The sequence below is a fragment of the Bubalus bubalis genome, chromosome 15, assembly GCF_019923935.1.
Source record: "Bubalus bubalis isolate 160015118507 breed Murrah chromosome 15, NDDB_SH_1, whole genome shotgun sequence".
In the NCBI taxonomy this organism is placed as follows: Eukaryota; Metazoa; Chordata; class Mammalia; order Artiodactyla; family Bovidae; genus Bubalus; species Bubalus bubalis.
The window spans coordinates 37,023,653-37,038,964 of record NC_059171.1 but is presented as its reverse complement, the minus strand read 5'-3'; the positions used below and the strand labels follow the sequence as shown (position 1 = coordinate 37,038,964).

The 15,312-nt window shown below is 38.1% G+C and overlaps 1 protein-coding gene across 1 annotated transcript in view; it reads right to left on the bottom strand.

Annotated features, from left to right (window-relative positions):
- Nucleotides 1–1,228: 1,228 nt before the first annotated feature.
- COLEC10 (collectin subfamily member 10) overlaps nucleotides 1,229–15,312 on the bottom strand; it is a 46,505-nt gene continuing 32,421 nt past the window's right edge. The window contains exons 4-6 of the mRNA XM_006068053.4: nucleotides 5,999–6,052; nucleotides 4,159–4,254; nucleotides 1,229–1,709 (exon numbers count right to left, since the gene is read on the bottom strand). Coding sequence (XP_006068115.1) covers nucleotides 1,318–1,709; nucleotides 4,159–4,254; nucleotides 5,999–6,052 — 542 coding nt within the window. The 3' untranslated portion in view covers nucleotides 1,229–1,317. The remainder of the gene's footprint in view (nucleotides 1,710–4,158; nucleotides 4,255–5,998; nucleotides 6,053–15,312) is intronic.

The window sequence follows — 15,312 nt, the reverse complement described above, 5'->3', positions numbered from 1 at the left end:
TCACCATGCCCAAAAGAAGGAAAGTTGCTATGGATAAACCTAAGATGAGGAAAAAATGGAGACATATTAATAGAAGGAGGTCATCTTAGCACAAGATTATAGATGATATTGTTTGGGAACTAACCTTTTCTCTTCGGGAGGGTTCTTTTCTGGGCGGGGCTGTATAGTTGCTTTGCATCGTTGTGTTAGTTTCTGCTATACCACCAAGTACATCAGCCATACGTATACATTGTTAGTTTCTGCTATACCACCAAGTACATCAGCCATACGTACACATATATCCCCTATCTTTTGGAACCCCCTCCCTCTCCCCCACCCTACCTTTCCAGGTCACCATAGAGCACGAGCTGAGCTCCCTGTGCTATACAGCTGCTTCCCACTAGCTATATGTTTTACACATGGCAGTGCAAGTACATCAACCCACATCTCCCAGTTCTTCCTCACTCCCTCTTCCCCTTTTCCACATGACTGCTCACCACATCTGCATCTCTGTTCCTGCCCTACAAAGAGATTCATCTGTACCATTTTTCTAGATTCCACATACATGCATTAATATACAATATTTGTTTCTCTTTTTATCTTTTCAATTTCTAGAGTTCCCTTTTCCTCAGATCAGAGGGTTAATATCTGGAGGCCTTGGATTAAGTTGTGGGTGTACATAAAGGCGGCCCATGTTTGGTATACTTCAGTGAAGGCTGTCAATCAGAAGCATAAAATTTAACTATATGATTCCACATGGCCTAGAATAGGTCACTAGGCTAGAAGGTCCTCATATAGAGGTGTAAGGTTAAAGTATTTCTATGCCTGTGCAAACAGAGGACCTTGCGAGTGTGGCTATGGCCGTGGTGGGTGACTGGTCAAAGAACTGGGGACCTTGGGTTCAAAGACAGATAATACCTTGACATTACTAATAGAAGCCTTCTCATATATCTGGCTTTGAGCCTAGTCATCAACCCACTGTCCAATTCATCATCGACTGGGCCATATAGACAGTGGTTTAGGGCCTTAGAGAGAGTCAACAGAGCAAATGTCAAGAGAACATTCCATTTGAGAAGTAGACAGCCATCTCCTATACAAGGAGTGATTCAAGTTCTCTCTTGGGACACCTAACCTGGTGAGCTACTGAATCAATAACATACCATGTATAAAAATCATCAAAATCATCGTGGATAAGCATGGTGATGAAGATTCCAAAATTTAGTCTAGATTTCTCACTTGGCTGGAGTCAGAATGAATGTAGTATAATTAGAAAAGGATGGATAAAAATAACAGCGACGATAGTCACAGGGAAATGACGAATGTGTAGGGTGAGGGACGTTACTTTTTCTTCTTGATGAATTCACAGACAAAGTACATGGTAAGATGGCACTCAGTGTCATTCCACCTGCCTGAGCTCAGCATCTCCACACAGTCCTCGTGGCCATAGGGGTCGCTGGGCTCACCCTCCTTCCAGTTGCTGTAGTTCTGCAGGGGAGTGTTATCTGTGAACACATACTGACCCTCCCTCTCCAGGTCGTTCACCCCGATGAACACCCGGAAGAAGCCACTCTTGGAGACGTAGTCAGCCAGCAGCGTGTTGGCAGCTTCGTCCTTGGGCATGGCTAGCATTCCACCCCGGATGCGGCAGTGGGTCAGGGATTCCCTGTAGTTCTTCTCCTCCTGCACGATGTAGTAGAATTTCTCTTCGGTTTCCCTAATCCCTGCTATGACTTTGCAGTGAGGGAAAGAAAAACGTGATTACCTGTCTCAAACAGAGAAAAGCTAAGTATATAATATTGCTAGATTTAAATAAATTTATTCAAGATTTAACAATTCTTTTGCCTATCATGAGGTAGGCACTGCTTCAGTGTTTTGTCCACCTTTGTAGCTGTCTGATGGAGAACCAATTCCTGTCACTGGCCCTCCCCTGTCTTTCCTCCTTTACTTCCCACACAACGTGAAGCAGAGAGCTGTTTGGACAAAGATGTGTTATATGAACTGTCACCCAGCTCATCTCAGATAATCTTTCCCCCCTAATGTATGCCTTTTCCACCCTTACAGTTCCATGAGCACTCCCTTCACTCTTCCCCTTCCATGCCTTTCATGCCTGGAAAGTCTTCTTGGTGCTTTATCTGGAAAATTCCTACCCATCCTTCAGATTTCAGTCAAAATACTTTCTCCTATAAGAGCCTTTCCAATGCCCCTGGACAGAGACAGGTGCTGTTGCGCTTTCTCCCCTGTGTTCCCACTGACCCCTTCACTTCATAGCACTTGACACATTTTAGCCTAATTGTGTATCTGTTAAGCTTGTGAACATCTTAAGGCCCAAGACCATGTCCTTGTCACTCTGTAGTCTCAGTGCCTGCAACAGTGCAGGATAGTGGTAAAGGCTTATTGGACTAATACAGAAACAGTACAGAATTTCATCCACTTCTGGCCAGATTCCCAGACTGTGAATATATGCGTCAACTGAGATGGTCTATACTTCACTCCTGGACTGCAAGGAGATCAAATCACTCAATCCTAAAGGAAATCAATCCTGAATATTCATTGGAAGGACTGATGCTGAAGCTGAAGCTCTAATACTTTGAATACCTGATGTGAAGAGCTCACTCATTGGAAAAGACCCTGATGATGGGAAAGATTGAAGGCAAGAGGAGAAGGGGGCCATAGAGAATGAGATGGTTGGATGACATCAGTGAATCCACGGACATGAGTTTGAGCAAGCTGCGGGAGACAGTGAAGGACAGGGAAGACTGGTGTGCTGCAGTCCATGGGGTCTCAAGGAACTGGACAGGACTTAGCAAACTGAACAACAACACATAATTCACTTCAGGTACATAAAATAGATTGAGCTTCTGAGTAAGATTCAGGAGAGAATTAGGAAGTCAGTATCATCCCAAGATCATGATATGCTATATATGTTTTGGGCTTTGTGGTCCAAGCACACACAAACACATATGTATGTATATATACACTTAAGGGCCTATAAGTTAAAATTTACAAATAAAACTATGAGTACTCAAATGTTAAGAACTATAGCACTATGTTAAACCTCTGGAGTTTGGTTTATTCATTGGGGTCGAAGTCAGGTCAGAGGCAGCATCTGTACAGGTTATAACCAGAGTTATAACTGAGGGTTAATTAATATCAAACATTTCCTATGCCTCTAGTATTACAAGATGAGGATGGACACAAGGTAGCATTTGTGTGCCTCTACTAATGTAAATAAATACTCCTGGATTATAATATTTCTGTACCATCGTATGGAAAACCCCGAACGAACTTTTTGGCCAACCCAATAAATAAAAGTACAACAAAGTGAAAATAGTTGTAACGGCGACTAGAACAGCCCCCTGATTCATACCGTCTCAGGAGAGAGCACATAAGCCCCACTTTAAGGGTTTTACTGCTAACCATCCTGGGGAAATACGAGAGAAAACAAAAAGGGTAACATGGACTAGCACAGTTTAGAGAAATGCATGATGTTCTCACTGATTTGTACTGAGGGTAGAGGAGTCAGTGAAACTTGTATTCAAATCCTTCCTCCACTGCTCATTAGCGTGTATCTATGGGCAAGGTAATCTCTCTAAACTTCAGTCTAATCATAAAAATTAGTATTATTGCAAGTAATCAACAAAGCAACTATTGTTTTCATTACTATTTTTATTTTCTAAGATGCTGGTTGTTGGGCTCTTGTTGTCTCTTTTTTTCTTAAGGCCCAGGTACTCAAACTCTGCCTTTTCTCCCTTCCCCTCTGTCACTAAAATTCCCTTTTCTACCTATAGGAATGGACATATGTATGTCCACAGGACCTGAAGTATACTAGAGTAAGTGCATAATCAGGATTCTAAGAGAGCTATAAACTGGAGACACTATCTCAATAATCCTTTGCCCAAACTAAGTTAATTTCTGCTAGGGATATTGGAATTGCAGTGGTTGGTTTGTTTTTGTTTCTTTAAGAAAGAGATTGTTTTATTTTTAAATTTGTATTTATTTATTTATTTAGGTCATGTGACATTCAAGATCTTGGTTCCTCAGCCAGAGAAAGAAACCATGCCCCCTTCAGTGGAAGGGAAGAGCCCTAACCACTAGACAGCCAGGAAAATCCCAGAATTGCCATGTTGAAAGAGATAAATCCATGGATAAATAGCACAAAGCAAATGAGAATAGACTCACCATTCTTAACAAACTTCATTGAAGTCTTAAGGCGAGCCACACTGATGTCTAGCTGTCCAACAACTTTTCGGTATCTTCCACAATCACAGACAGTACCTTTTAAATGACAAAGCTGTCAATTCATGTTGATGCCCATGAAGAATGGATAAGAAAGGCAATTGCTCTCTTCCCAATATTTACTGTCTTTTTCTAGTCTAGCTATGTCTTTCTGTGAATAGTGATGCTTTTTGTCTTTTATTAAAGACAAGGTTTCCAATATACAGGAATTCTGAATATATCTTTTACAATAATTTGAAGGAGTTAAAAGAGAGTTCTAAACCAGTTTTTTAAAAAGAACAGTAAATGTGACAAACCACTGCTCACATATTGGGAATCATTTGGCGTTTTTTTTGAACACAGAATGTACCTCTACAGTCTCAGAATAAAATCTTTACAGCATTTTAAAAACATATTTCTAGTTTTCTCTTGTGTTACTGTATTGTTAGTTGGGAGAAACCTTTCATGACAAAATTAATGTTAATTCTGATTATCCATTTGGAGTATAGCTTAATGTTTCGAGGACTAAGTTTAAATCTTGTGAATAGATTCATCTTATAATTTTAAGAGCAAGTTGTCCCATTTGTGGATTAACTATGATTTTAATTTCTGCCACTAATTCCCCTTCACTCATTTACCTTTTCAATCACCTACTGATAATGTGGCTGAGAAAAAGCTGTAAGGAAAATGATGTAAAGTAAATGCTTCTTTTTTCCTATTTAACGATGCTTCATGTCAACATTTCCATTTGCTTTTTTCTCTGATGGTTGAAAAGCAAAATGAATTTTACTAGCCAAAGGGGGGGAAAATCTGTGGCTTTATTTATCCATATTCACAGTTAAATATAAGGAATTTAAAACAGTTCTTAGAATTAGGCTTCTCTACATCTTTATGGATAAGGGATTCCCAGGTGGCTCAGTGGTAGAGAATCCACTTGCCAATGAAGGAGATGCAAAAGATGTGGGTTTGATCCCTTGGGTAGGGAAGATCCCCTGGAGGAGGAAATGGCAACCCACTCCAGTATTCTTGCTGGGAAAATTCCATGGACAGAGAAGCTTGGCAGGCTACAGTCCATGGGGTCACAAAGAGTCTGATATGACTGAGCAACTAAGCACGCATGCACGCACACCTTTACGGATAGAAATAATTGAAGCTCACCAGGAATGAGCTGCTTTCTTTCCCTGCATCAAGCACTGGAAAGAGTTCTCTTTTCAGTATCAGGGAGATGCTTTCGGGCCACTGACGCATGTTCTGTAACCGCCAGGACTCTCTCCATCAGGCCAGTTTGCTGGTGACAAAATGCTTGGCCAGCGTTTGGTTGAGACTCTGGTGAACGGCTGAACCTATTGCTGGTCCTATTGTTGAGGCCCTTGTGGATTTTCCTCTTGGTCTAGGGGGATGAGGGCTGCTTCCTGAACCAACTAGAATTGCTACCTCAAGCAAGTGTGGCAGAGGTAGAATGAACCACCGTCCTTCCACCCCTTCCATAGGGCCTGAAAAGTCACCACTAGAGAGAGAGGAGAATTTCCTTCCTTCCATTCCTCTGGCCCAAGGAAAAGGAGGTTAATCACACTGAACAGACTATTGTTCTTCTATTAAATATATTTATTTTTGAGACAAATAGTTTTGTAATGATGTTAAAAATTAAAAAGAAAAGCAACCTGAATATCTGTCAACAGAGGAATGGACAAAGAAAATGTGGCTGATTCATTTTGCTGTAGAGTAGAAACTAATACAACATTGTAAAGCAACCACACTACAATAAAAATTAATTTAAAAAAGAAAAAAAATGAGCATATTATACCTGCTTTGCCTTTTCCCCCAGGTATTCCAGGCAAACCCTTTTCCCCTTTGTCACCTGAAGAAAAACAATAGCCATGAAAAGAACAACTAAATAAAATAGTACTATTAATGAGTAGAATTAAATGCATAAAATATAATGAAATAGAATTATATCAGGCAGACAACATATTACATACCTAAAATAAGAAGAAAGAGATTTTAAACTTCATTTTTAATATCTCCAAATAATATTTACTAATATTATAAAAATAATTTGGTTTTGAGTTGGCTGCACAGGTATAACTAATCAAACAAGTCATCATTTAATTAGATAGAATACAGAATTCCAGCTGAATGTATAAACATTTAATTTTGTGTCATTTATCCCACTAACGTGTTTTTATAATGTGGCCTTCTAGGCACAGCTAATACAATATTCTGCATGTTTTTAATTTTTAAAGTGCCATTGCTTTACATATCTGAATCAATTGATTAGCATAACACAGTATCTGTGTATTTATTATATTATGCCCCTAAGTTCTTCCATGTGGCTTTGCCCTTGGATTTTCAAAAACATATATTGTGCTTTTTCAATTTAGTTCAACAAATATATACTATTTACTTGCTCTATGAAACACAAAACATTTGCTTGGTACTTTGAAAAGAAATAAAGAGAGACAAGATTAAACTTTTGGCTTGAAAGAGTTTATGCTTTTTGGAAGAGATGTGATGTATGCAAATACTGGTAATATAAAGTTGTGTCAAAAATCTTATTCTGAAATATCAACCTTAATAATTTTCCTTTCTTCTCTTTTTTGTATGTGACCTTTTTCTTAGTCAGAGACATCGACAAAATAAATTTGAGAATCAGAATTGTTAAAGCAGAGAGAAAAAAAAAGTTGACTTTTTTCAACTTCAAAATAGGCTCTTGAAGTCCACATCAGACACAATAATTGAAAGCAAAAGCTTTTGATTTATAAGAGGAAATGTTTGGCTGAACTTTGGGGGAATCAAAAGAGAAGATCCTGATAGAAGTAAAATAGAGCTTATGCTTCAATGGAGATCTGGAAAAAGAATAAGAAAAAATTCAGGGGGATAAATACAGGATGATAGTCATACAGGCTAAAGAAGAGTATGAGGTTTACTCTTGTAGGACAATGATATGGCCAGGAATTGGGTAAATAACGGAGCGGACAATGTAAAGGGGAATGGAGTTAGCTTAGAGGTTCTGCCTAATTCCTTCCTTTCCCAACAAAAAGAGAAAACCGAAAGGATTCCCCATATTGCCTGTCCATTAGCTATTCTGTCTTTGCTGATCACTTTTCATTAAGAGTCCTGTGAGTGTTGATCATTGATCATCCAGAAATTCATGCTGACCAGGGCACCAAGGATTTGCTGAGCCTTTCCTAATTGACCCAGATGGATGCTTTTCTCTACAGTGATGCCAGACCTTCAGGAGCTCCCCAGATAAAAGGAGGAGGCTCCTTGAAACTCTGAATGTAGTTTGAGTATGCACTGGAATGTCTCTGAACCTTGGGCTTAGATGAAATGAGATCATGGTGAAATCTATGACAATGGAATGTGATAAATATTGTAAGAGATACCATGAACAGAGATAACATACTCTGTCCAATGTTAAAGGGAGCTAGAGATAGTGCTCCAGCTGGAGGAATGGAGGAAGGTTCTCCTGAGGAGATGGTGCTGGAGTTTCAGCAGGTGGAGGTGGGAGCCAGGTGGTAGACCCCGTACAGCAGAGGTGTAGTTGGGAAAGAAGCATAAAAGTATGCCAAGCATCCTGATAAGGAAGATTGATCTGGACACATCAGATCTGTGTCCTGAAAACTCCTCATTTCTCTTATGTGTAAACTGGAAAAGATAAGACTGGATTTGAGACAATGTTAATGGAAGAAAGGGAATATATGTTTGCTGAGTGCCAATCAGTTGTCAAGTATTGTTTGGATACTTTAGAGGTATTGTTATATGAAATCCAATGAGCTATGTGCTATCATTATCTTTATTCTAACAACTGAAGAAATTGAGAGTCAGGAAAGCAAAATAAATGACTCAAGGACATCCAACAATTCAAAAGCAGTGCTGCTATTAAAACCCAACCACTTCTGACTTCCCAGATTGTGGTACTTTTCAAATAATTTAACCAACAATATAATGAAGGGAAGCAAAATCTTCAAAAAGAGATATAAAATGTTGAAAGTAATGTAAGTCTTATCATCACCAAAAACAGTATGGACTTGAAAGATCATATGAATCTGGCTTCATATTTTAATTTAAAAATAGTTTATTTTCTTTATATGTGAATCTCTTTCAATTCAACATGAGTTGAAAACTGATTCTAGTTCTGCTACAATCCTAGTTCTGGTCTAAGTCCAATAATAAACATTTAAAAAGTATACATAAAGTATTTGCTTTAGAAAATTTTAGGCTTTTGGAGAACTTTGCTGGTAGTCCAGTGGTTGGGACTCCATGCTTTCACTGCTAAGGATGCTGGTTCAATCCCTAGTTGAGGAAGTAGGATCCCACAGGCTGTGCAGCACAGCCAAAATGTTAGGTTTTTAAGGAAAACAAAGCACGCATAAGAGACCAAGGAGATGAGACACTAGCTCTATTACTCCCTAACAGAGAGAAATAAAAGAAACGCCTGGTGGGTATTCAGAGAAGGCAAAGATGACTGCAGATCAGAGTAGGAAAGGAAGGCTTCTTTGAAGCAGCAGCCTTTAACTGGATATTAACAATGTGGAGAATAGATTCTTGAATTGATACATGGACTTTTTCTGAGAAGATGTAAGCACTGTGACTGCTTTCCAGTATTTTGACATGAATTCCTTTCCTTTTTTTAACAGATGGGGAAGTCAAAACAGTATGGTGGAGTGAAAAACCGCGGAAGTCTGAACAACCAGGGTTTGAATGCTGACTCTGCGTCTTACTAGCTAAACATGGACCAGTTACTTAATTCCTTTAAATTTCTATTTCTTCATTTTTAAAGTGGAATGTCTAAAGTGCCTAAAGTCATAAGAAGGATAAATTAGACAATGTCATGGGATTAGGTCTGTGCTTGACTTGTAGAGGGTATTTAACCAATGTTTGCTTCCGCGCACTAAATCAGAGTTACAGTAATGAAAAGTGTGCCAAGTAGTTAGCCAGTTCATGGTGGATGTGAGCTCATTGTGTCTATTTCCCCAAAATGAAATCTGGTTTAAAGCCACATATAAAAATTAATTTTTGACCCATAAGTAAGAACACCTCTGTATTAACTGTCTTAAGGTTGAAGAATCAGAGGTTGCATTTAAACAAACAAAACACTGTGATACTTTCACTGTAAAAGGATTATCGACCTTAAATAAAAGCATCTATTTTGCTATGAGATTGAATTTACCTATACTAAATCATCCTTTCCTATTCCTTAAATGAAATATTGACATCCAGAAAGCTACCTTCTCCATTCAAGTGACAACATTAAGGTCAGCCCAGAAAGTTGAGATTAATCTGAGTCAGTGAAAAATTTAGAAGGACCAGCGACAAAATGAGGACAATAAATTTCAAAGTACAGATTAAAAATGAAATTAATCCAGGTGAGCCAGAACACTGAACCTCAATTTTCAAAAATATTCTAGGACGTGCTCATAAATTTTCAAGGCATATCTCTGGAGGAGAAAAAAACTTAGCCAGTATTGAAAACTAATGTTAAGGGAAAGTAGTAGCTAACAGAAATAAAGAGTAGAAAAGAGAGTCACATCATAGGAAATGACATATATCATTTATTTTTTCATTCTTAATGCAATAAACATTTAGTTTCTCCTTTATAGTAGACATTAGAATAAAATGATTAAAAAGCAGGATTTCCCCAATACAACTTATATGTATTTAAACAAATAGATCTGATATAGCTTCCGTTCATTTCCTCCAGAAATTCATAGCCTGTTGAATGACACAGACAAGTTAACAAGGCATAGTGATAATAAAGTGATAGGTGTGCACTAGGTGCATATGCATAAGAGTTTGAATAAGGAATTGGCCTGAAGAAGATCAGATCAGATCAGATCAGTCGCTCAGTTGTGTCCGACTCTTTGTGACCCCATGAATCACAGCATGCCAGGTCTCACCGTCCAATACCAACTCCGGGAGTTCGCTGAGACTCATGTTCATCAAGTCAGTGATGCCATCCAGACATCTCATCCTCTGGCGTCCCCTTCTCCTCCTGCCCCCAATCCCTCCTAGCATCAGAGTCTTTTCCAATGAGTCAACTCTTCGCATGACGTGGCCAAAGTACTGGAGTTTCAGCTTTAGCATCATTCCTTCCAAAGAAATCCCAGGGCTGATCTCCTTCAGAATGGACTGGTTGGATCTCCTTGCAGTCCAAGGGACTCTCAAGAGTCTTCTCCAACACCACAGTTCAAAAGCATCAATTCTTTGGCGCTCAGCCTTCTTCACAGTCCAACTCTCACATCCATACATGACCACAGGAAAAACCATAGCCTCGACTAGACGGACCTTTGTTGGCAAAGTAGTGTCTCTGCTTTTGAATATGCTATCTAGGTTGGTCATAACTTTCCTTCCAAGGAGTAAGTGTCTTTTAACCCTATCCGTTCCAGACTGCTGCTTCTCCAATATTTGGAACTTCATCCATTTTGAGGCTCAGATAATCATAGTATAGTTTTCGACCTTCCCCTTGTCTCTGTTGTTTACCACCCTGTCTTCAAGAGTTATCTAGTCTTATTCTATGGAAGGATTAAGACTTGGCTCAAAGTCATGAACTTCAACTCTCCTGGTTGGAGTCTCATCTAGATTTGACATATCTAAATCTAGGAAAGTTCAACATCTAGAATAATTCACTGAAAAATGAAGGTCTTGAATTCTGGATGTGTTCATTGCAATAACTTAGTCTCCTCCTCCACTTCTGCTCATCTCTAGGGAAATACTTGAGATCTTAACCTTATATAATGTGATTGCATCTCAGAAATCTTTAAGTCCAACATCCCATACTCTAGTTACACCTTTCCATCCCTTAACCATTTGTTAAGTGAAGCTGATATAACCAGAGGCAGATTCATGATGATTTTATCCAAAGCTTATACAATTTGAGGAGACTTTTTAAAAAAAAAAAACCAAATTCCAAATTAAAAAGTACTGATACAAATCAACACATTATAAGAAAAGAAATAAAACTAAATGAATAAATTTTACAAGTAGTCAAGTGCCACATTACAAAATTCACTTAAAAATGTAACATTTTAATTAATAAATGAATTTTGTGCATCTATAATTGTTCTTTTCATATATAATATGCTGTGTATGTTTGGCTGCATTCATATTCATCCACTTGACCTAGCAATATTTATTGGTAGGTGTCTCATTTCCCATTTCAAAATATCACCTTTGCATAACTCAAGTTTGGGGTCTGTTTCTGCATTGTTTATTTCTTTCCACTGGTCTATTTGTCTCTGCACTAAATCAACACTATCTTAATTGTTTAGCTTTATGATAAAGGCTTAAATCTATTAAACATTAATTTATAACATTTATCTGATTTAAATCTTTCACTTTTGTTTTTATTTTTCAAGATAGTCTTTGGGTATCCATGGTCCTTTTCATTTCCATATAAATTTTGAATTGGCTTATCAGATACCAAGAGAATTACTTCTGGGATGTTAATTGAGAGAAGACTGAAACTACAGATCAAATCTGGGACATCTTAACAGTATGTCTAAGGGATATGTTAAGGGATGGAAAGGTGTAACTAGAGTATGGGATGTTGGACTTCGAGATTTCTGAGATGCAATCACATTATATAAGGTTAACATAGATTGAGTCTCCCAATCTATGAATGTAGTTTTACTTCCATCTCCTTAGATAATCTTTAATTTCTCTCATTATAATCATGTAGTGTTTGTTGTAGAGAGCTTATACATCTTTTGTTAGATTTATTTCTAGATATTTGCTATAATAAAGGGAATCTTAATTTCAGTTTTTAAAATTGTTTCTAGTACTTAGGAACAAAAATTGATTTTTGTAAGTTAAAGCTCTGCCTGCATGTTTAGTCATGTCCAGCTCCCACCAGGCTCCTCTGTCCTTGGGATTCTCCAAGCAAGGATACTGGAGTGGGTTGTCATCCCTCCTCCAGGGGATCTTTTTCACCAGGGATTGAACTTGCATCTCCTTCAGCTCCTGCATTGGCAGGTGGATTCTTACCATTGCACCACCTGGGATGACCCTTGTTAAGCTATCTTTAAAAATGATATAAATAGCTTATCTGTAGATTCTTTTGAATTTTCTGGGTATGTTACATGATTAGGAAATAATCACCCTCTTATTTCTCCATTTCCAACTATTGTGATTCTTATCTCTTATTCTGGCATTTTTCCTCTGGCTAGAACCTCTTCTATAATGTTGACTAGACTTGATGAGGGCTATACTTATCTCATTTCCATTATCAGGAGAGCAGTGTTCAATATTTCACTACCAAGTATGATTTCTAAATAAGTTTTCATTGATGCTATTCCTTTTTATTCCTTTTCATATTAAATGTTCCCCTTGATTTTGTTTGCTAAAATTAAAAAAAAAAGGAATGGGCATGTGTTTGACTGTTTTATTCAGAATTTAATAAGTTTTAACTGGAGGTTTTTATTTTTGAAATGAAAAATAAAAGAGTCCCATTTCCTGGGCCACTCATCTCTGGCAGACTTTGAACACCAATTAAGTCTGAGCAACTTTCTGCTCAAGTCTCTTAGTCCTTTACTGCCTCACATGTGAATCTGTAAATGAGGAAAAATGGATCAGGATGTAGAGCCTACCTTAGTGCTGTCCCCTTCTTCTCCAGATCACAGCCCTAAAGTCTATTCAGTTTGGTTGCCCTCTCATGCTTTCAAATATGTTTGTTTGTTTTTGACTCAACTAGTCATTCTTAGCAGAAGGATTCATGCAGGTGAATCTCTCATAGCCAGTAGCAGAAATCTGAATTTTGTCTTTGTTATAAACAATGTAAGTCATTTTTCTCACCTTCACAACTTGTTATTGATGGTGTATATAAATTAAGAATATTGTCAAACTTGAAAATACCTCTGTAAAGTCTTGTTCACATATGAGCTGTTAGATTTGAAATTTTTTTCCACTGACGAACAATGCCTGGTACATTTCATACCCTGTTTCTTTTGCACAACCTACACATTTCTTGGGCTGGATGCCCTGTACATATTCCTATGATGATCTGATCTCTGCCCCTGCACTTTTCCATCATGACTTTGGATACATCTGCACGGTAGGTGGTAGAAGTATTCCTGGAAGCTATTCCTACATCAGAATTGTTAGCAGGAACTTAACTGTACATGGAAGTGACTGCATTCCATTAAGTCCAAATGAAATATTTCCTCTATTCAAGTTCTTCTTAACTAGCTCTCAAAATACTTGTATCCATTCCAAAAACTGATACAAGGAGAAGTATGATGGAAGAAAGTTGGATCAGAAGACAGGACTCTTTTGTTTTTTTGAGGATGTTATTGTCTTTATTTTGTCCGTGAGGGAACTGAAGCACAGATAGATTAAGAAATGTACACAAGGTCAAATATATACAAGAAAGACCCTGAGTGGATTGAAACCCAATCATTCTGATTTCAAACCTCAAGAGCGTAAATACTCTGCTGTATGACAAACCAAATAATCCATGGTAGAAGATGTTCATACCTTAATGGATGATCAAGCTCAGGCTGGGAGCACAAAAGAAAGGAGGGGTTCAGGAAAAGCTTTATCAAGAAGTCTATTTTCCCATGGTTTCAAAGAATGAGTGGTATTTTGACTGACAGTGATGGACAAAGAGGTGTCTAGGGGTAGAAAATTGTCTGAGTAAAGGCAGAGGGCAGGAGAAGACACCTTGACATGTTTGGGAAACAGCAAAAGGAGACAGTACTCTTAATCCATGCATTCCAGTGGGGACAGTATCAGCTCACAGACCAAAAGTCAGTGCAGCAGGGGTGGAAACATCTCACTCTTTTGAAATATATAAAGTAGAAATATACCCAAACTACATAACGTGGTCCACTGGTGGGAAGTTTTGGAGATTTGCAACAATTTGAAAAAATTCACGTATAAACTACATAGACTAGACATACGAAAAAAATTAACACGAAGGTATGTCATGAATACATAAAATATATGCATTAAATAGAATAGATATACCATAAAATATCTACAAATGATTATAGAAAGTTAATATTTATCAAAACTTCCATACACAATCGCAGACCATACATGGTGCCATTCCCAGCTATGAGAAATGTAAACAAAATGATGCAGTATTAAATCATAACTGTATAAATTTAACTGGAGTAAATACTGTTCCAACAACACAAGAGAAGACTCTACACGTGGACATCACCAAATGGTCAACACCAAAATCAGATTGTTTATATTCTTTGCAGCCAAAGATGGAGAAGCTCTATACAGTCAGCAAAAATAAGACCGGGAACTGACTGTGGCTCAGGTCATGAACTCCTTATTGCCAAATTCAGACTTAAATTGAAGAAAGTAGGGAAAACCACTAGACCATTCAGGTATGACCTAAATCAAATCCCTTATGATTATACAGTGGAAGTGAGAAATAGATTTAAGGGCCTAGATCTGATAGATAGAGTGCCTGATGAACTATGGACAGAGGTTCGTGACATTGTACAGGAGACAGGGATCCAGACCATCCCCATGGAAAAGAAATGCAAAAAAGCAAATTGGCTGTCTGGGGAGGACTTACAAATAGCTGTGAAAAGAAGAGAAGTGAAAAGCAAAGGAGAAAAGGAAAGATACAAGCATCTGAATGCAGAGTTCCAAAGAATAGCAAGAAGAGATAAGAAAGCCTTCCTCAGCAATCAATGCAAAGAAATAGAGGAAAACAACAAAATGGGAAAGACTAAATATCTCTTCAAGAAACTTAGAGATACCAAGGGAACATTTCATGCAAAGATGGGCTCGATAAAGGATAGAAATGGTATGGACTGAACAGAAGCAGAAGATATTAAGAAGAAGTGGCAAGAATACACAGAAGAACTGTACAAAAAAGATCTTCATGACCAAAATAATCACGATGGTGTGATCACTCACCTAGAGCCAGACATCCTGGAATGTGAAGTCAAGCGGGCCTTAGAAAGCATCACTACAAACAAAGCTAGTGGAGGTGATGGATTTCCAGTGGAGCTATTTCAAATCCTGAAAGATGATGCGGTAAAAGTGCTGCACTCAATATGTCAGCAAATTTGGAAAACTCAGCAGTGGCCACAGGACTGGAAAAGGTCAGTTTTCATTCCAATCTCAAAGAAAGGCAATGCAAAGAATGCTCAA